At 44.4% G+C, this 20,368-nt stretch overlaps 1 protein-coding gene across 1 annotated transcript; it reads right to left on the bottom strand.

Moving 5' to 3' along the window:
- Window positions 1-4,603: 4,603 nt before the first annotated feature.
- Window positions 4,604-12,935, bottom strand: LOC308607680 (uncharacterized protein C17orf78 homolog; the record flags this gene model as incomplete). The annotated part of the gene is given in 7 exon segments (XM_081219831.1): window positions 4,604-4,746; window positions 7,203-7,319; window positions 7,917-8,044; window positions 9,004-9,012; window positions 9,015-9,174; window positions 9,261-9,322; window positions 12,878-12,935. Coding segments are annotated over 7 exon segments (612 nt in total). The 3' UTR covers window positions 4,604-4,668.
- Between the last annotated feature and the right edge of the window lie 7,433 nt (window positions 12,936-20,368).

Here is a 20,368-nt window from a genome sequence, read left to right as displayed (position 1 = left end):
TCTAGAATGTCAGTTATGCTACCCTCAGCTATCCATTTAGTGGTGTGACATTGTCAGTAATTTCTTTGAATGTCTACTATGAGCATGGTGCTTTATTGAATACAAAGTAATGTAGAGAAATAAAAGTTAACACAGACGGGACAGGCTTCAAGCAGAAGAACTAGGAAGTATACATAAAAAGAGCAACTTGAGGCAGCATGAGGGCCAGATGTGAACTCTGGGAAAGGAATCTTTTCTGAGAATGCAGGGGAAGAGTGGAGGCAGGAGGGGAGGGTCAGAGTGTAAGGGGAGGAAGGCCCATAAGACCATCGACCTGAACAGGGCAAAACAAAGAAGGGCTCCTGACTGCTAGTCCTAAGTACACATAGCAACTCTTCCTTGGAACATGGCTAGTTTGGGACATAATGTAGGAAAAGTGCTCTAGGTCAGAATCTACTGGACTGTGCTTAAATAGTCTCCAAAATAAGAGGGAGGGAGGGGTGGGGAGAAAAACGTGTAGGGCTAGAACCACCTTAGGTCCCTCTCTGGTTAGTAACCCCTTGCACTAGCCTGGGTGTGCAGAGAAAGAGGGATGCTGGCAGCCTGCTCAGGCCTGTCGGAGACCCAGAGAGGCCTAGGTCACTTTGATTTTTTTTTTTTTTTTGGCTGTGTTGGATCTTCGTTGCTGCGTGCGGGCTTTCTCTAGTTGCGGCGAGCAGGAGCTACTCTTCGTTGCGGTGCGTGGGCTTCTCACTGGGGTGCTTCTCTTGTTGCGGAGCACGGGCTCTAGGCACATGGGCTCAGTAGTTGTGACTCGCAGGCTTAGTTGCTCCACGGCATGTGGGATCTTCCCAGACCAGGGCTCGAACCCATGTCCCCTGCACTGGCAGGTGGATTCCTAACCACTGCGCCACCAGGGAAGCCCGGTCACTTTGATTGTTGAAATCACAGGTAGATCTTAAAAAATGAAGAAATGGCAAAACAGAAATATAAAACTGTGTATTTTAAGTGCTTCCTTAAAATGAAGTCATGCTTTTAACACATGCACAAATACAACTCTTCACTGAATGTCATTTTGCAATACCATCAGAAGTTTAAATTGCAGGTATCTGTGAATGTGCTTTCTCTGCCCTAAGCAACTACCTCCTTTAATCTTTGGGCCTATCAAAAAGTACTGGGGTGACTCAGACTCTTAAAAAAGGTAGAATGACTTTCAGTCCTCTCCAGCCTAAGACTTGAAAAAAACACAACTTCATACTTGTGCTAACTGGAAATATGGTAGTAATACATTAGCCAAAAGAGGGAGACAGGTTTAAAATGGTATGAAGAGTATGGTGGTGTTTGTGTAACATATGTATCTTTTTTATGTATATATATTTATAATCTGTAAAGAGATACATCAAAGTGTTAATAGTGGTTATCTCTGGGAAGGAGGATTAGCTATAATTTTTTTCTTTTATTCTTTTTACTTTCCAGTATTTTCTAAACATTTTGATAATGAGGATGTACTTTAATAATCAGAAAAACAATGTGTGGTAACTTAATGAGAAAGAATCTGCAGTTAAAAATCTTGCTGACTAGTCACTTCCTAGAGGAATAATTGGCTCCCCATAGAAATGGCATTTTATCAAGATGAGTCTATAGCTCAGTCTATAGTGGTGACAGGGAGTATTGTGCCCTGCTGTGAAGTGATCTGCAAGGAACGGACTTGAGGACACGAGGCGGGGCAAGCTGGGACAAAGTGAGAGAGTAGCATTGTCATATATACACTACCAAATGTAAAATGGATGACTAGTGGGAAGCTGCTGCATAGCACAGGGAGATCAGCTCCGTGCTTTGTGATGACCTGGAGGGGTGGGATAGGGAGGGTGGGAGGGAGGCTCAAGAGGGAGGGGATATGGGGATATATGTATACATGTAGCTGATTCACTTTGTTGTACAGCAGAAACTAACAACATTGTAAAGCATTTATACTCCAATAAAGATGAATGAATAAATAAATAAAGAGGATGCCTGTAGGGAAAAAAAGAATAAAGGTCACTTCCCAAGGTCCATGTGGGAGTTCTCCCTTCTCTTCCGCTCTCTCTCTTATCTTTTAGTTTTCAAAGATCTCCACTGGTAAGAAAATACGATATTCAAAATTGTTAACTGATTAGGGAGTCAGAAGATCCTCCAAGGGACCTTGCTTTGGCTGGGGAAACAAGTCCCCAAAGCAAAATAAACAATTTCCATTCCATCGGTGAATCTCTATAAAGAAAAGTCACTGTACATGTTACCCAAATTATATTCTTGCAGTAGAGCTAATGGGTGTAGACTCTGCCACAGGTTTTATCTCCTGTTTCTGGATTAAAGGAAAGGACATTCTCTGGTGGATAAAGCCTGGGAAGGTGGGGATGAATGTAGGTATCAGTCCTAGACCAAGAGCTTTAAGTATGGAATGTTTTTAATCATCCTCCCTAGTGGTCTTGAGAAGGAGTGGGGTTTTTTCCCCATATTTCATGGTTAGACTGAGCCACAGATGGCAGGATAAACTGGAGGTGATGCTGTGAATCAGTGGAGGGTGATACTCATTTACTCAAGTGCCAGCCTCAGTGGTCTTTCCTCTCCGCCTAACATATTTTCAAAGTGTGCGCTGTGGAACTTTAGGGCACCTAGAGGATCTCTAGGGCTTCCTTGAAAACTATCATCATCCATGCTTGGTTCCATCTCTTCTAGGGTCAGCTTGAATATCCAATCAGGGCTTAAGGCTAGATGTTGTACCTTTTTGGACAGTACTTAAAGTGAAAGAAAGGAGGATGTGATTTGTATATGTTGTTGTTGTTACCAGAGAATTAACAATTACTTAGGAATAGGCACATTTCACCAAAATGAAATGGAGTGGCTTCAGACGCATGAAAAGAATCAGGACAACACCCTTTGTATCCCTCATGCCAGTCCCTTTTTCACTGAAGCTCTGTTTTAAGGTCAGCTGTTTCATGCCACCATCATAATAAAAACATTTCCAAAATGCAGTTTTTAGAACACAGGTTTGAGTAGTAATTTTGAATTTGTAAGATTAGTTGGGGACTTCCCTGGTGGCGCAGTGGTTAAGAATCCGCCTGCCAATGCAGGAAACATGGGTTCAAGCCCTGGTCTGGAAAGATCCCACATGCCGTTGAGCAACTAAGCCCGTGTGCCACAGCTACCAAGCCTGTGCTCTAGAGCCCACGAGCCACAACTACTGAGCCCACGTGCCTAGAGCCCATGCTCTGCAACAAGAGAAGCCACCATGGTGAGAAGCCTGTGCACCGCAATGAAGACCCAATGCAGCCAAAAATAAAATATAAATAAATAAATAAATAATTTAAAAAAAATTAGTTGTTGCAAAAATTCACTGTTAGGTAATACTCAAGTAGCTTAACATTGAAAGTATTGATATATTAGTTGACAGTTTTTTACTTAACATGTTTAGAAAATTTCGCAAGTAAGACAATTTATAATGGTAAAACAAGTAGAATATTCTTTGATACACAAAATAGATTGTAGATGTTTCGTTTCCTTGTCAAAAGTCATATGCATTGTAATCCATAGTTTTGAGTTTTATGAAAAATTACAATGTATAAATGAAAATCTAATCTCATAATAAATTCTATAAACTGAACCTTTCTTAAACTATCTCTTAGCTGAGGTAAGGGAAAGGAAGAAACCACAGCTAAGAAATACAATAAAATATTACATTGAGTATTAAAATAAAACCCAGCTGTTTCACTTTCTCACCAAACTCTTATTTAAGTAAGTCAGACTTGACTTATAGCCATGCCTCTGTGAGAAAGAGCACATAATCATGTTGCTCTGGAATCCTTGTTCAGAATGTCTGCATCTCACTGTGATGGTAAGGTATAATGTCAGACCAACTTTAGGAATTCTAGATTATCAGCAGACCTTGTCTGGATCCTATTTGCTATGGTTTGTTTGTTTTTGTCTCTTGGCTGCGCTGCACAGCTTGCAGGATCTCAGTTCCCCGACCAGGGATTGAACCCAGGCCACAGCAGTGAAAGTGCCGAGTCCTAACTACTAGACCACCAGGAAATTCCCAGTCTGGATCCTATTTGTACGCAGTCCCTAAGTGCTTTGGGGATGAATCACGAGGAGGACTTTTGGAACGCTTAGGGTCATGTTCCCTTCCCCAGTGTGTGGAGAGCTGCATGTAGTGGCAGAGGCTAAGTCATAAAGCCCTATGAATGCCAGCCTGGGAAAACAGGAGCCCCACTCTCAGCTGGCTGAGAGCCAGTGCGCGTGAGGTCAGCAGAGAGGACAGTCAAGGATTTGGTGAATGTGCCACACCAAGGGTTGCCTTGCTCAGTTCCTTGGAGGCTGTGTTTAAACCTTTTGTCAAAGAGAGTAATGGGTCCATTCATAGTGCTTAGAGGGAAGACTTTTTGTTTTCATTTGATGGGGTGAAAAGAATATCCATTTTTTGTGGGATTAGCAAGTGAATTTCAGAGGCTTGTGGCTAAGTCAGTAGCAAAGGCATGAGAGTAACTCTGGAGCCCAGGCGTCCCCCTCATTGGCCTGGCATTACTGTCTGGTCGTCATGTCCCTGCTGAAGATCCGAGGGTAAGACTGGCAAGAATCTGCCCATACTGATGAACAGTAGGGGGAAGACAATGTAGGATCTTTCATTCAGTGTGTGAGGCTGAGCGGACCTTTTCAGAAGTGTGTCTCGTGGACCACAGTGATCTCTGCAGCTTTCTTGGGGCTTGATGGTTTGGGAGCATCTTGTCCAACCTAGAGACTGAAAGGAAATGTGAAAGATAAAGAAGGATGCAAATGGGTAGTTCTTAATGTACCAGCAAAGAGATAGCTGAGTACAAAACCCCGTGTAACTCCAAGTTCACATCATTTCGCCTTTGTTACCCATCAATTCTAGGAAAAGTTATTGTGCTTTACACTGAGAAAGTATCAGCAAAGTGCACTTATGTATGAGAACCTACAGTTTGTTGGAACCAACAACCTCCTAGTAAACAGCCCAGCCATCCCTTGTTTGACCGATTTGCCTTGAATGGAAAGGGCCCTGGATGTGCAGCTACTTTGGATCCCAGATGCACAGGGATTCTACTTCATTCCTGGAATCAGGCCCAAACAATCTCACTCTGTTTGAGAAGGGGCAAAGATCTGGGTCAACGTGGACCAAATATTTTTTACTAATCTTGCTAATTTTTACTAACTGGCTTTCTCCAGTTGCGGCAAGCGGGGGCCACTCTTCATCCCGGTGCGCGGGCCTCTCACTATCGCGGCCTCTCTTGTTGCTGAGCACAGGCTCCAGACGTGCAGGCTCAGTAGTTGTGGCTCACGGGCCTAGTTGCTCCGCGGCATGTGGGATCTTCCCAGACCAGGGCTCGAACCCGTGTCCCCTGCATTGGCAGGCAGATTCTCAACCACTACGCCACCAGGGAAGCCCCATGCTTGATTTTTTTAATTGAGATTTAATTTTCATGTAACATTCTGTAAGTTTAAGGTGTCCAGCGTGTTGATTTGATGCATTTATAAATTGCAGTGTGATTACCGCGGTAGCTTTAGCTAACATCCCATCACGTCACATAATTATCATTGCTTTTTTGTGGTGAGAATGTATAAGATCTAGTCTCTTAGCAGTTTTGAAGTATACAATATGGTGACTATAATCTCTATGCTGTGCATTAGACCTCTGGAATGTATTCATCTTCTAGTTGCACTCTGCTTGATTATCATTATCATTATTATTTTTTGGCTGCATTGGGTCTTCGTTGCTGCACACGGGCTCTCTCTAGTTGCGGTGAATGGGGGCTACTCTTAGTTGCGGTGTGCGGGCTTCTCATTGTGGTGGCTTCTCTTGTGGAGCATGGCTCTAGGTGCATAGGCTTCAGGAGTTGCAGCACACGGGCTCAGTAGTTGTGGCTCATGGGCTCTAGAGCGCGGGCTCAGTAGTTGTGGCGCACAGGCTTAGTTGCTCCATGGCATGTGGGATCTTCCAAGACCAGGGATTGAACCCGTGTACCCTCCATTGGCAGGTGGATTCTTAACCACTGCGCCACCAGGGAAGTCCTCTGCTTGATTATTGATATGTGCAGTTGACATGGAACTAAAGAGTGTGTCCCATACGGGACTATATAATCTTTGAGACCCATTCTCAGTGCTGTAATTCTACAAAAGTGGCCACCTTCTTTCATGTAAAAAAGTATTGGAGACCTCATCACTTTGCTTCAGTGGGTTTTTAGATGTAGAGAAGGCACCCATCACTTTCTTGTAGTCAAAGGCTGCGTCCATTCCTGGTGGGAAAACTATTTAAAGCAGCCATGCTGAGCCGGTGGTGTGGTGTCTGACTTACACACTAAAGTGCAATATGGATTTATAATCCTGCCAGAAAACCCCAGGGCAGGGAAGAAAGAAGGTACTTTGCCAAGTATTTAGGCTGTGTTCAAGTGTGGTGGTTCCTGAACTGTGTTGTATGTCAGAGTTACCCAGGGGCAGGGATGGAGATGTAGGTTGTGGGCTCTGAAGCTCTTACAATTTCAGGGACCCTTTCTAAAGAAAAAGAATACAGATTTTAAAAATACAAAATTGGATACAAAGCCTTTGTGCAGTTCCCGTGGGTCCTGAGTTTAAGCTTCATTAATTTCACAGTAAAACCACCTCTACTTAGGGAGCTTGTTAAAAATCTAAAGAAAAAAAAAAGGGGACTTCTCTGGTGGTCCAGTGAAAAAAAATCTTAAAAATAAGATTCCTGGTCCCACTCTAGCCATTCTGATTTATTATATCTGATGCCCAGAAATAGCTATTTTCAATAAGTACCGTATTGTATTATGACCCTGCAGATGTTAAGAAAACAGTAGTACAAATACCTGCCCATTTCCTGACACATAAAAGAATTACCGGGCTTCCCTGGTGGCGCAGTGGTTGAGAGTCTGCCTGCCGATGCAGGGGACGCAGGTTCATGCCCCGGTCCAAGAGGATCCCACATGCCGCGGAGCGGCTGGGCCTGTGGGCCATGGCAGCTGAGCCTGCGCGTCCGGATCCTGTGCTCCACAACGGGAGAGGCCACAACAGTGAGAGGCCCGCGTACCACAAAACGAAACAAAACAAAACAAAACAAAAGAATTACCCACATTTGCTGCATAATTAAAGCAGCTTCCTGTCTCCCAGGATTTATATATTAACCCCATTTTCTCTAGGCAAATGACAATAGCCATACAGAGAACACTTTCCTTTTTGGGCTGAGAGTCAGTCTGGGATTCAGCTACACCAGGTTGCTGGCCTTCCTTTCTTTGCCTTCTCCACAACCTCTGGCATTGGCATAGCTCTCTGGCTCCTAGGCATTGACTCTGAAGGGAGAAAATGACTGGTATTAACTTCAGGTGGCTGCTGTGCATCTGATTATCTTCCAAACCTCACATCAGGCCATGTAAAGAAAATCATCTTTCTTGGTTTTTTTGGCTGTGCCACACGGCTTATGGGATCTTAGTTCGCCAGCCAGGGATCGAACCCGGGCCTGGCAGTGAAAGCGTAGAGTCCTAAGCACTGGACCCCGAGGGAATTACTGAAAATCATCTCTTATAAGGAAAAAGAAAATATACATTCCTATTGGCTCTATCCTCCCTAGAGAATGTACAAGTACAGCAGAGGAAAGGAACTTGCATTTAGCAAGCACCTCTACGTGCCAGGAGCCTTTGCCACAGAACCTCCATTAAACTTCATAACCACCATGAGAGGCAAATGTCATTAGTCCCATTTTAAAGATGAGGCAGCTGCAGTTGGAGAAAGCAAACAACTTTCTCAAAGCCACTCAGCTAGTGAGTGTAGAGTGGCAGGTGTGTCCGAACTCCAAAGTCTGTGCTTTTCTCATTATGCCAGCCTGCCTCTGGAACAGAAGGAGGTCTTTATAGATCAAGCCCAAGGACCCAGTACCTCAGCAAACTTACAGGGCATGGGACATCAAAAATGACGAACACTATAATGGCAATTCCACTGAACAACAAGGTGATGACTGCAATCAGAAACTTGCCCACGATGCTCCATTTCTGCCTCTTCTCTAGGTCCTCATCTGTGTCTAAAAGGAGAGAGGGGAATAGAAAAGGGAGAAAAGAGAACTTGAGAGAAGGAAGAGATTGACCTTTTGACTTGAAGGTCTCCTGGCTCACAAGATGAATAGGGGCCCAGCCTGATTCAGAGACAAGGGCTGAATTTCCAGTTCAGAGTCAGGAGTGGGGTAGACATCATGGACTCTGCTCTAACCTCCTTTGTGGTCTCTTCCCAGAGTCACCTTTACTAGGATTTGGAATTTTTCCATGATCAGGTAGGATTGATTCTTGCACTGCTTTCATGGAAAGAAAAGTTACGCAAGGGAGTCTGTCACAAGCAGCCCTCTCAGGGTCTCTGTCCTTGTGCCTCGACACACATACTGTATGGGACTAGCAAATCACCTTTCCTATGCTCTTCTCAATTTAGTGGGGCATATGAGGGACAGAGGTAAATTGCCATTGTTTTGGGGTCATAAGCCAAATTTGGGGACAAATGGCTCATATGCATCTTGTTATTACTAATGTCATATTTACGTTTCTCCTGTTGGAACTGGGATGTAACCCAAACTGAAATCTTACAGAATTTGAGTCCTGGCCAATTTAGGGAGGGCTCTTTGTAAAAACAACACAGATGAAAACATGCTTCTTGGTTGTTGTCATCACTGTAACGAGTGCTTAGAGTTTAAATGTCACCTCTCTATTCACACAATGGCTGGAATTACCCACCACACCAATACCCTTTATGCTGTCCCCAAATCTGGCTACAAGGTGAGCTCACTTGTGTCGAGGTGAAGGATTATTAATAGTGTCAAGCTACAAACATTTCTGGGACCTTCTTTATAGAGAAGCTGATTTCTTTTCCCATAAGAAATGGAGTGATTTTCTAATGCAAACTGTGTGTAACTTCTCAACCTCCAGGAAAATTCTAGGAGACCCAGGCAGGTGTTGGGACTGAAAATGTTTCTTTTTCTTTCCATTCTTGTCTCACCTCTACTTATTCTGTACCTTGTTTCAGAGGACTAGAAAAATCATCAATCCTTGTAGTTTTCTCTCCGTTTTTCCCAGGAGTTACGAAGGTGGTAGTGGTGGGAAAAGTCTCTGATGAAGCCCCCATCACTGGATAGACCTTACACTGGGAGATCCCTGGTAAAAAAAAAAGCTATAAAACAAGAAAGAAACAATGAAAGGCCAACTGAGAAAACTTTATCCTGCCTTTGATTTTACCTGACAAAACCCTAGCTCTACCCAGCTGATATAAACTTCTAACCGTGGCCCCATCGATCTGTCCATGGGTTTAAAGTGTGGGCCTTAATAATGCCAAAGTATAAATGAGGATAGAGATACTAATAAGATATGGATTAAATTCCCATGGCGCCTTTGACTAAGGTAGGTTCAGAGTGAAGGAGTATGGCCATTCTCGTAAGGGCATAATGATGATAAGGATGGAGGGTGTAGCACCACTGAAAGTCTCCTTCTTTAAAAAAGATGGCTCCAGGGCTTCCCTGGTGGCGCAGTGGTTGAGAGTCCGCCTGCCGATGCAGGGGACACGGGTTCGTGCCCCGGTCCGGGAAGATCCCACATGCCACGGAGCGGCTGGGCCCGTGAGCCATGGCCGCTGAGCCTGCGCGTCCGGAGCCTGTGCTCCGCAACGGGAGAGGCCACAGCAGTGAGAGGCCCGCGTACCGCCAAAAAAAAAAAAAAAAAAAAAAGATGGCTCCAAAGTCCAAGGAAGAACATGAAGTAGCATAATTTGCCTTAATGACTGCGGCAGGTCTGTCTAGTGGAGTCTAAGTCAACGACTTTGAGAGAGGTTTGGGGAAAGGGGGAGCTGGAAGAAGGGGAGACCTCCTAGCTTCATGTACCCCTCAATTTCATTCTTTCAGCAAATATTTAAAAATGAATATCTAGCATGTGCCAGGGACTGCTTCCGTACTTCGGATATATCAGCTGGGTACATTCTACCATGGGAACAAGCAAGGGAGAAGGAGGGCTGAGGGGGGACGGGGGTAAGCAGACAATAAGTACAGTAAGTTTTATGGTTTGTTAGAAGGGGATAAGTGCTACGAAAAGAAACAAAGTACAGAAAGGTAAGGGGGAAGTCTGAGGGGTGCGGGTGGGCAGTGGTTGGGCTACCTACAGGATAGGCTGGTTTCATTGAGAAGATGAGAATTGAGCTGAGACTTGAAGGAGGTGAGGGGATTAGCCAAAGCAGATGCTGGGGAACTAGGCAGAGGCAACAGTTAGTGTAAAAGCCCTGGGGCAGAGTGTGTCTGGCATGTTTTAGTTTTAGAGGAAGAGCACAGAGGCCAGAGAGACTGCAGTGGAGTGAGCAAGGTGACAGTCATAGGAGATGAGGGAGTCTCTGAAGGAAATGGGTCCATATCACTTAGGGCCTTGTAGGCCAGTATGACGACTTTGGTCTTTGTTCTGCTTCAAGTGGGGATCCGTTGCAAGTTTTTGCGCAGAGAAGTGACCGGATGGCTTTGTTTTTAAAGGATCAGTGGGCTGCTGAGTTGGAAACACACTATAGGGGGGGGCCTGGGAGAAGCCGGAGAAGCACCCTCCTAAACCTGTTAGGAGGCTCTTGCAGAATCCAAATGAGAGATGATGGTGACTCAAACAGCTGTGGAAAAGATGGGGTGCGGATGGATGCTGGCTGAGGTCTGGAACCACCTTCACGTGCCTCCGAAATTGATCTAATCCAGTTCCGACAGTGGTTCCTATTCTATTTTTAATGGCCTCCTGTCATTGCTTATTAAATTGAGATCTGTACGTCCTACTTGACTTTTCTGAATTATTCTCCCAGGTCTTAAGTCCGTGTGAAAATGACAGTTCTTTACTTCAGAGGCCAGTGGGCACAGTACCAGGTACTCTACACAAATTATAGGGGAAGTAGTCCTTGATTTGTTGAATCAGGAAGACAGTGTTGGCAAAGAGAAGCAGAGACAAAGAGCCAACAGGCTCAAAAGGAAAAACGAGAATTATGTGGGATTTTTTTCAGCACAGCGCCCATCAGTTCTCTGAAGTGACACCATGTGTGTTTCTGGGTCAGATGAGATGAAGATAAATAAATCACACTTTGGAAAAGTAACATATAAGTTCTCTGAGTTTTGGTTTCCTTATCTGCAGGATGGTTATAATAAAATAATTCTTGGTCTACCTATTTCACAGGAGTGATGTGAAGATCGGAAACAAAAATGAGAAAGCAGGTGTGAAAAACACTTTGCAAACTGAGTGATATTATGATTGAAAGAGGAGGCAAAACCTAGAGATCCTGTCTCTGCATAGAAGATCTGTGCCCTCTAGCCACAGGGATAATGGGATTTCAGTGTGGCATGTCTTCCCACCTCCTGGGAGCCACTGTTTCAAAATCTAGTTAATAGGCTTTTCATCCGTCAGTGTAGTTCGAGTTCTGCCCAGCTTCTAAATTAATGTCCATCCCTGTTGGCAGCTCATCTCTTAGGTCTCATCTGCTAGGTAACTGCGTATTAAGGTGGAGCAAGTTTGTAAATACAAGCAGTCTATTCCCAGTGCTGATGGAATTGCAATATTAGCTTTTCTTTGGCTAAGAATATTTGAGCAAGAATTCCCCCACTTTAAGGAGATCTACAAAAAATGCAAAGTTATGAAATGGATAATTTAGGAGATGATGCTTTTTTTTTTTTTTTTTTTTTTTTTGCGGTACGCGGGCCTCTGACTGTTGTGGCCTCTCCCGTTGCGAAGCACAGGCTCCGGATGCGCAGGCTCAGTGGCCACGGCTCACGGGCCCAGGCGCTCCACGGCATGTGGGATCTTCCCGGACCGGGGCACGAACCCGCGTCCCCTGCATTGGCAGGCGGACTCTCAACCACTGCGCCACCAGGGAAGCCCGGAGATGATGCTTTATTACAAAATAATTCATTTTAAATAGGGAACATTAGGTACATTATATTTAAGTGGAAATCTCCTTTAGAGATTATTCTGTAATAATACTTGCAGGTTGAAAGGGCTATTTGAGAGGCCTTACATATTGCTGTTGGGCTTACATATCTAGAAATTAGACCATCTTGTCAAATCTCTCATTTGTAGCTATGGAAACTGAGCATTGGGGAAATAAACACTTGTTTGATGTTATTTCTCTTGTATCCCACAGTTTCTCATGGGGTAAACAGACCATAGGAATCAGTTCATACTAATCAAATTCCAAAGAGCCTAATCCATGCACTAAAGTGACATTTTAAAAATTTACATAGGGCTTCCCTGGTGGCGCAGTGGTTGAGAGTCCGCCTGCCAATGCAGGGGACACAGGTTCGTGCCCCGGTCCGGGAAGATCCCACATGCCACGGAGCGACTAGACCCGTGAGCCATGGCCACTGAGCCTGCACGTCCAGAGCCTGTGCTCCGCAACGGGAGAGGCCACAACAGTGAGAAGCCTGCGTACCGCAAAAAAAAAAAAAAAAATAGAGCAGCAAGCGGTGCCTTTCCACCCTCACACTACCCTTTCTCAGCTCTTCCCACCCAAGAGCATCCCCACCTATTTGGACGTAATGCCTTTAAAAAGGAAGACAACATCTTATGAGGGGTTATGAATTTAGGAGTCTTAGGTGATGACAATACTGAAACTCTGACCGTACTTTCCAGGAAAGAAAGCCATCTAACAGTGAAGGGAATTTTAATGTTAGTTACATGAACAAAATGGAAGAATGCATCACACTCTCTGAAGACTTCTCACCATGAAACAGCTATCTCTCTGGGTTGAATAACATGGAGAAGGCATCATCTGCTAAGTATTAGCTGTATCTCTATCCGGCGGAATAGACCCCCAAACACTTTCTAGGCTTCTCTTTGGATTTCCCAGAATACTAGGCTAGAGAAGTACTTACCTTTCTTGTTGGCATCATAGGATGTAATGATTAGGCTGAAAACCAAGATGGTATCCATGTTAGCTTGGGCACATCCTTTTTGCAGAGACAGTATGCTGCTGGTCTGCCACAGCCACTTATAGCCTCGTCTCTAAATTCTTTCACTGCCTGGAACCGAGTTTGACCCTGGGAGAGTCTGGTTCCACCCTAATTATTTTGCCACATTTCCTGACGGGAGAGAGGACCAAGTTTGTTTGTTAATGATCGATTCAGAAGATCTTCACCTGACTTCACCGCTGGTGCCGACATAAGGAGCTGTAATTACCTAGAGCTTTCCCTGGGAGAAAGGGCATAAACACCCAGTGATATGCTTTACAAAACTCGCAGAGAGACACGTAGACATTCGCATACATGCTCACTGACACAGGCACGGCTATTCACACACCGACATAAAGAGATGGAGAGATTTCTATCAAGGAAAGTGATTTCTAGAATAGAGCAGGAAACTAGGACTGAGTGAGTCAGTGAGTTACACTGGCGAGGGCACTGGACTAGGAATCAACAGAACTGGGTTCCAGTTCAGCCCGTATGGTTAGGTGTGACACAGTGAGAAAAATTTCTTGACTTCTATGGATCGCAATTTTCCCCTCTGTAAATGGAGCGTTTCAACCCAGTGATCTCTAGAATTCTTTCACAGTTATACACATAAACTTACCTTAGTACAGACATACCTGTCTAGTTTTGCACATTTTCACACTCCCGAATAGTGAAGTGAGTGTAGGTGGACCACATTCCTATGACTGCTGGGCTGAGAGGTTGTGAGGAAGAGCTAAGTACACTAGGTGAGTAGTACTGCCTGCAGTTTGGGAAGGCTTTCCTACACAGATAACTGTTGTAGAAGATTTTTCTAAAATTGTATCCTTTAGATTTTTCTAAAATTGTAGACTTTGTGATAGCATAGCTAGGGGGATCATAGCAATAACGAGGGTCTACTCAGACCCTCTGAAGTCTCTTTACCCACCGTGAATGTACTTACTCCATTGGAGCCATGATAGATCTGATTGTGGGTAAGAAGGTTCTAGAGGCTGACGCTCTGATAATGATGTAAAGGGAGCTTGATTCAAGGGACTTTCCATAAGGGATTTCATGAGGTCTGAGTCAAAGCATAATTTAAATACTACCCTGTTTCCTGACATTTTAATTCAGGTTGAAATCTGGCTAAATTGAGCATGAAGGGAAATCTTGGGAAAACAGAAAGGACAGAGGTGTCACTGAAGGACATGTTTCCTGAAACGTGGACGGAGGGGAGGAACTGCTGAGCATGCAGCCACAGTGCCTTTCATTCCTTCCTTCCATAAGTCTTTATTATGCACCTACTGTGTGCCAGACACTATTCTAGCAGTGATCAAGGCCAAGTGTGAGTTCATGTGAAACAATGGGAAGCAGACAATAAACATGGTTGAAAATAAAATAGGGCAGAGGGCTAACAATAAATAATATACAAATACACATACAAGATAATTAAAGATTGTGACAATCATCATGAATCAACAAACAGGGTGATGAGGTGAAGGAGGAATGACAGAGGCCACTTTATTATTATTATTATTATTATTATTATTATTATTATTATTATTATTGTGGCAGTTTGCAGGATCTTAGTTCCCCAACCAGGGATTGAACCCGGGCCCTCGGCAGTGAAAGCGCGGACTAACCACTGACCTACCAGGGAATTCCCAGAGGTCACTTTAAGTAGGGTGGTCAGGGAAGACTTCTCTCAGGAGGTGGCATCTGAGCTAAGAAAACCAGGAGAGTGACTGTTCTAGAAGCCAAGAAAGGAGGGTATTTCAAGGAAGGAATGGATTTGTCCACTGGACAAACTGTCCACTGGATTTGACAATTCTGTAAGAGCAGTTCCAGCGGCATGGTGGAAGTAGGAGGCGGCTGAGAGGGAATGGGAGGTGAAGAAGTGTAGATCATCTTTGAAAGACATTTGGCTATGGAACGGAGGATAGAAGTGAAGCCAGCCGAGTAGAGGGAACATCAGTGCCTCAGATCTTGATTGGTCCAGACCAGCACTGCCTCAGTTGCCTGATTCTCCTAGCAGGGCTGGTGGGCAGAGAATAAAGGGGCTCCACTGCCTTTCCTGGGCCTCATGGTTCTTGCTCACTATTTCCTTAACATGATTGCATTGTTCTCTGCTCCCTTATGGTGTCAGACACTTTCCCCTTCTGTCACTCCGTCTGAAATTTTCTGTAGGTTAGTTCCTGGATGCCCCGTTACAGTGCTGCCACCTTGGAGCAGGGGTAGGAAAGGCTCTGAGGGCTGTTCTCATTCTCTGTCACAAGGTGGCAGAAGAGCTCACGCTTCCCCAAAGAGACCTCGTGCTCGTACAAAATGAAGCAGAAAAGTTTTCTTTTACCGGCTCTCAGACCCTTCCCAAAAGTCAGCCTGCAGGTTGGAGCAACCATACTGTGGGGTACAGAGAAGTGGGAGAGCTTCATTAACGAGTCAAAATATCCAGTAGTAGGAAAAACAGACCCAGAACTGTTTCTCTACTACTAGACATTTTTTTTCTTTCCTATTAACAGACATTTTGACTGGTTTTCTAAGTGTTTGCAGTATCTGTGGAGGAGACGATTTCTCTCCTGATCTCATTTCCCCACAACAAAAATTTCAAATTTAGGAGGAAAAAAAGCTATAACATAGGTGAGTTTTATGTTGTGTGCAGGTGAGAGATGTAACTCTGGAAGATAGTAGGAAACAGGGTGGGTCTGTGGGAGGAGTACTTAGCTCTGTAATTGACTGAATCACTTTGAGGAAGTCACTTACCTTCTCTGGCCTCTGTTTCAGTTCCTTTAATGAAATGGTTGGACAGGATGGTTTCCCAGGCCTCTTCCAGCTCTAAATATATCATCTCAATGCCACACTCTGCTACTCTGTCTTTTAAGGGTGTATGTTTTTTATTTGTTTGGGTTTATTTTAAATTCTTTTATTGTGGCATATAGCATGCATATAGAAGAGTATATAGAACATAAGCATATTTTTAATAATAATAATAATGTGAACATTATGTAATCATCACCCAAAGTAAGAAATTGAACATTGCCAGTAGCTAAGAAGCTCCTTGTATGTCTATCCCTCTGGTCACACTCCTTTCCCTTCTCCCAGTCATTATTTTCACATGCTTTTTAAAAATAGTGAACTGTCGGGGCTTCCCTCATGGCGCAGTGGTTAAGAATCCGTCTGCCAATGCAGGGGACTCAGGTTCGAGCCCTGGCTGCGGAGCAACTAAGCCCGTGCGCCACAACTACTCTAGACCCCGCGAGCCACAACTACTGAGCCCACGCACCACAACTACTGAAGCCCGCGTTCCTAGAGCCCGTGCTCCACAACAAAAGAAGCCACCGCAACGAGAAGCCCGCGTAGCGCAACGAAGAGTAGCCCCCGCTCGCCACAACTAGAGAAAGCCCACATGCAGCAATGAAGACCCAACGCAGCCAAAAAATAAATAAATGAATTTATAAAAATAGTGAACTATCTACATATGTATCACTAAAAATACTTAAAAAATTTTTTGACCTGCTCTTGCACTTATATAAATGGATAGATCATACCCTATGTATTTTAAAGTAAACTTTTTATTATGTATAACACAAAGTGAATACACCTCTCTTTATGTTGTCTCCCAGTCACTACCCACCATCAGGAGTAACCATTATCCAGATTTTTTACCACCACAGATGAGTTTTGCCTATTTTTGAACTATGTGTAACAGGAAACACACTCTTTTGTGTCTGACTTTCTTTGCTCAACATTATGTCTGTAAAACTCATCCATATTGTTTCGTGTACTAGTAACGTGTTCATTCTCATTGCTTTATAATATTTCACTGTATGAATGTACCATAACTTATTTATCTATTCTACTGCTGAGAGACACTGGGTTGCTTCCAGTTTGGGGCCATAAGGAACAGTGTTCCTGGGAGCACATTTGAAAGTTTCTCCAGAGTATAAATCCAGAAATGGACACTGGGTTATAACATATGCAGGGTTCAGCCTCACTGATTAATGCCAACCTGTTTTCTAAGATGTTGTCCCCATTTACTCTCCCATCTGCAGTATATGAAAGTTCCTGTTGTCCCAAAGGGGCCAAATTGCCTTTTCAGTGTGGTACAACCGTGGGACCTAGCAGGGCCAGGCATACCCTCACAGTGCCAACCCTTTGACTGGTGCTTCAGCCACAGCCAGTTCTCCTGTTTACTTGCTCCCTACAAGTAAGGGTAAAGGATTCAGATTAACCCTAGGTCCCTGATCACATGCTCTGTTACCCTGGGAATACTGGCCTGGGGTGAGGCGGGGTAGTGAATTTCATAACGTAATCATTCCTGAATTCATTGAGCGTCCATAGGATATTTTGTTCTTGTACTGAACACTAGTGGAAATGGAGAGGGGCCCAGAGAGAAAGGGGGAAGTAATATTTCCAGCATGCCTACTATGTTCCAAGTTTTGTATTAGAAACTTTACATTTTGGTTATAACATTTAATCCAAAACACAACCTTACAAGGTATGTGTTCTACCTCAGTTTTATAGACAAGGAAACTGAGGTTCAGAAGGGGGGTCATTTGCTCAAAGTCATGGAGCTAATTAGTGACAGAGTCAGGATTTAAAGCCTGGTTTACTTGATTAAAGAACTCAGCTCTTTACAGTGCAGAACACAGAGAAGGCTGTGTCCCTGCTGCTCTGTTGGCTAAGATTGCCAATACCAAGAACCAGTTCTTCTCGGGTCTGCTTGCCTGTATTCACTCCCAGAACTATGCTAGTCAATTGATACGGCCATCTCATTCATTGATTTAAACTACATTTTATTTTCATTCATTTTTGGTTTCCTTTATCCTCTTTCTTCCTTTTCATTTTCATTAAGAAATTTGGGCACATCAGCGCAGTAGTTGCACTGATAAACAAGACTTGTGTTGCTCGTTCTACTTGCTGGTCTAGTATGTTAACCAGAGGTGAGATTTAAAAAGACAGGGATGGGGCTTCCCTGGTGGAGCAGTGATTAAGAGTCCGTCTTCCAATGCGGGGGACATGGGTTCGAGCCCTCGTCCGGGAGGATCCCACATGCCGCAGAGCAGCTAAGCCCGTGGGCCACAAGTACTGAGGCTGCGAGCCACAACTACTGAGCCCACATGCCACAACTGCTGAGGCCCACACGCCTGGAACCTGTGCTCTGCAGCGGGAGAGGCCACCGTGGTGAGAGACCCGTGCACCGTGGCGAGGAGTGGCCCCCACTCGCCACAACTGGAGGGAGCCCGTGCACAGAAACGAAGACCCAATGCAGCCAGGAATAAAAACAAATGAATACATAAATTTATTTTTAAAAATAATAAAAATAAAAAGACAGGATGGGGACTTCCTTGGCGGTCCAGTAGTTAAGACTCTGCGATCCCTGGTTGGGGAGCTAAGATCCCCCATGCTGCACAGCCAAAAATAAATAATAATATAAAAACCTGTTTTAAAAAAACAAAAAAGACACTGAAATCTTCCGGTACAAGTTATGATGCAGGGAAACTTTAAGACTGAAGGGATGAAAAGGATAAAAGGAAGTTGAGCAATGGCTCAGTTTTCCTTTAAAGGCTCTACAAAAATTATTAGTGTATTTTATTATTTACTGTGTTTCATATATAATAATAGCAGTGGAGAGTGAGGGTGTTTGTTTGGGGTAGACAGTTGAGAAAGGAGGAGGAGAGGTAGCAGGAGAAATGCAGCAGGAGAAAGCTGGGTCGGACACGGGAGAAACGGAGACGCTGGGGAAGCTGAAGAGAAGGTGAGGCAGGAGCAGGGAGTAAGCTCACCGGGAGCGCTCTCGCGGGCCTGCGGGAGAGTGAGGTCAGAGATGAGAAGATTTAAAGCTGTTCAAAGATCCCACATGCCGCGGAGCGGCTGGGCCCGTGAGCCATGGCCACTGAGCCTGTGCGTCCGGAGCCTGTGCTCCGCAACGGGAGAGGCCACAACAGTGAGAGGCCCACATACCGCAAAAAAAAAAAAAAAAAAAAAAAAGAAACGTCAGAATCCCAGGATCGGGCAAGACCTCAACAAGTTATTTCCCCTGCCTTCAGATAAAGGTCCCCTTATACTTTCTTTAGGTATTTAGTTATGAAGTGTATAGGACTTAGAAAGGGCTTTTTTAAAAAAAAAGATGCTGGAGGTGTCATGCAAGAGGCGGCTAGGCTTTGGTGACTGCCAATTATAGATAGCACAGATAGGGACTGGAAGTGTCTGGGATTGGATAAAAAGGAGGGAGGGAGAGCTGATATGCCTTGTGAAAACCCAAGTGTCCATGTGAAAACATCGTGGGGAGCCTCCACTGGGAACACTGTCCTTCGTTGTGTAATCCTACCTTTCATCATCAGGACCAGACTTACAAGGTGGCCTCCCTGAGGACATTTTCTGAACTTATGGTGTGAAGTTCCCTCGGGCTTTTAACCCTGGACAAACCTGAACGGTTGACTAGAGCAAAGGAATAGTGTTCTGATAAGGACTTAGTGTCTTCTATCTCACAACTGGAGCCTCAATTCTGCTCAAGGCACTGACTTTCTTGATGAAGTCTGTCCATCTGTAAAGCAGCTAAGTATCCTACTGGAGGTTTTGCCTCCCAGAAGTGACCTGAAGACGGACAAGCAGACATCAGGAGAGTGGCCTCTCAGGTACAGAGCCAGCCTTTATTTCGGTCAATGAAGCCCGTACGAATATGGAGCCTGTACCTAGCTATGGAGGGGGAGTACCAAACTATAAGACGTGCTCTCTGCCTTTAAGATTAAAATTCAGCTGGAGAGCTAAAACCAACATAGACACAAAAAATTTTAGCCTAATGCTGAACCACGTGGTGGTGACCAGATTGCTAGAGGAATTCAGAGGAGCGATAAATCAGTAGGAGCTGGACACGTAAAAGAGATCTTCTTAGAGAAAATGGGCTCCTAAGGACTAGAAAGATCCAGAAAATTAGGAAGGGGGAAGAACAAGTTTGCCAGCATAAGCAAAGGTAAGAGTAAGCATGGCAAGAGCTGGAAGCCAGATAAGAGTATATGTTCTATATTGGGGACCAGTGGGAAATAACATCCCAGTGTATCCCCTATCCTCTGTCCTAAAGGTCCATGACTGACATTGCCACTTAAGGAATTTGGAACCATGGCCAGATAGCCACCAGGACAGGGTGCTCTTCATGGGTCCATTTTCTATTCAGGCACTTTCTTTCCTCCCTTGGTTCAACTTTGGCCTGACCTGACAGACTTTCCTGTCTAGGGAGTACAGGTGTGTAGGACACATTGCTGTTTATCAGAGACATGTGGTAGGAAAGAGGGGGACAATAATGATAAGTCCTAAACTCTTGTTCTTAACTCCAGGGTGAATAATTACTGCTTTAAAAAAAAGTCTACAGTGGGGCTGGGAATCTGTATTTTTAACAAGCACCTACTGATTCTGTTTCAAGGTGGTCTGTGGAACATACTTTGA

The sequence above is a fragment of the Mesoplodon bidens genome (genome assembly GCF_964165515.1).
Source record: "Mesoplodon bidens genome assembly, chromosome: 19".
Lineage (NCBI taxonomy): Eukaryota > Metazoa > Chordata > Mammalia > Artiodactyla > Ziphiidae > Mesoplodon > Mesoplodon bidens.
The sequence above is the reverse complement of the archived record's forward strand: the minus strand, read 5'-3'. Positions and strand labels throughout refer to the sequence as shown.